Source organism: Charadrius vociferus, unplaced genomic scaffold (genome assembly GCF_000708025.1).
Source record: "Charadrius vociferus isolate BGI_N301 unplaced genomic scaffold, ASM70802v2 scaffold3304, whole genome shotgun sequence".
NCBI lineage: Eukaryota > Metazoa > Chordata > Aves > Charadriiformes > Charadriidae > Charadrius > Charadrius vociferus.
Window position 1 is genome coordinate 297 of NW_009648030.1, and position 512 is coordinate 808.

Here is a 512-nt window from a genome sequence, read left to right on the forward strand (position 1 = left end):
GAGGAGCCGTCAGCCATCCCCGACCCCTCGCTTTGCCGGTTGTACCGTCACGTCTCCCACGACTTTTTGGAGATCCGCTTCAAGATCCAGCGGCTGCTGGAGCCCCGGCAGTACATGCTCCTGCTGCCAGAGCACGTCATGGTGAAGATCTTCAGCTACCTGCCCACCCAAGCGCTGGCCGCCCTCAAGTGCTCCTGTCACTACTTCAAGTCCATCATCGAGACCTTTGGGGTGCAGGCCACCGATTCCCGCTGGAACCGCGACCCCCTCTACCGCGACGACCCCTGCAAGCAGTGCAAGAAGCATTATGAGAAGGGGGACGTGTCCCTGTGCCGGTGGCACCCCAAGCCCTACCACCACGACCTGCCTTACGGCCGATCCTACTGGATGTGCTGCCGGAGACCCGATAAGGAGGCGCCCGGTTGCAGGGTGGGCTTGCACGATAACAACTGGGTACACCCGGCCACCCGGCGTGATGACAGCAGGTGAAGGGACAAGTGCTGTCGGGGACG

At 62.5% G+C, this 512-nt stretch overlaps 1 protein-coding gene across 1 annotated transcript in view; it reads left to right on the top strand.

The window, feature by feature from the left end:
- FBXO46 (F-box protein 46) overlaps window positions 1-489 on the top strand; it is a 729-nt gene extending 240 nt beyond the window's left edge. The window contains exon 2 of the mRNA XM_009883527.1: window positions 4-489. Coding sequence (XP_009881829.1) covers window positions 4-489 — 486 coding nt within the window. The remainder of the gene's footprint in view (window positions 1-3) is intronic.
- Window positions 490-512: the final 23 nt, after the last annotated feature.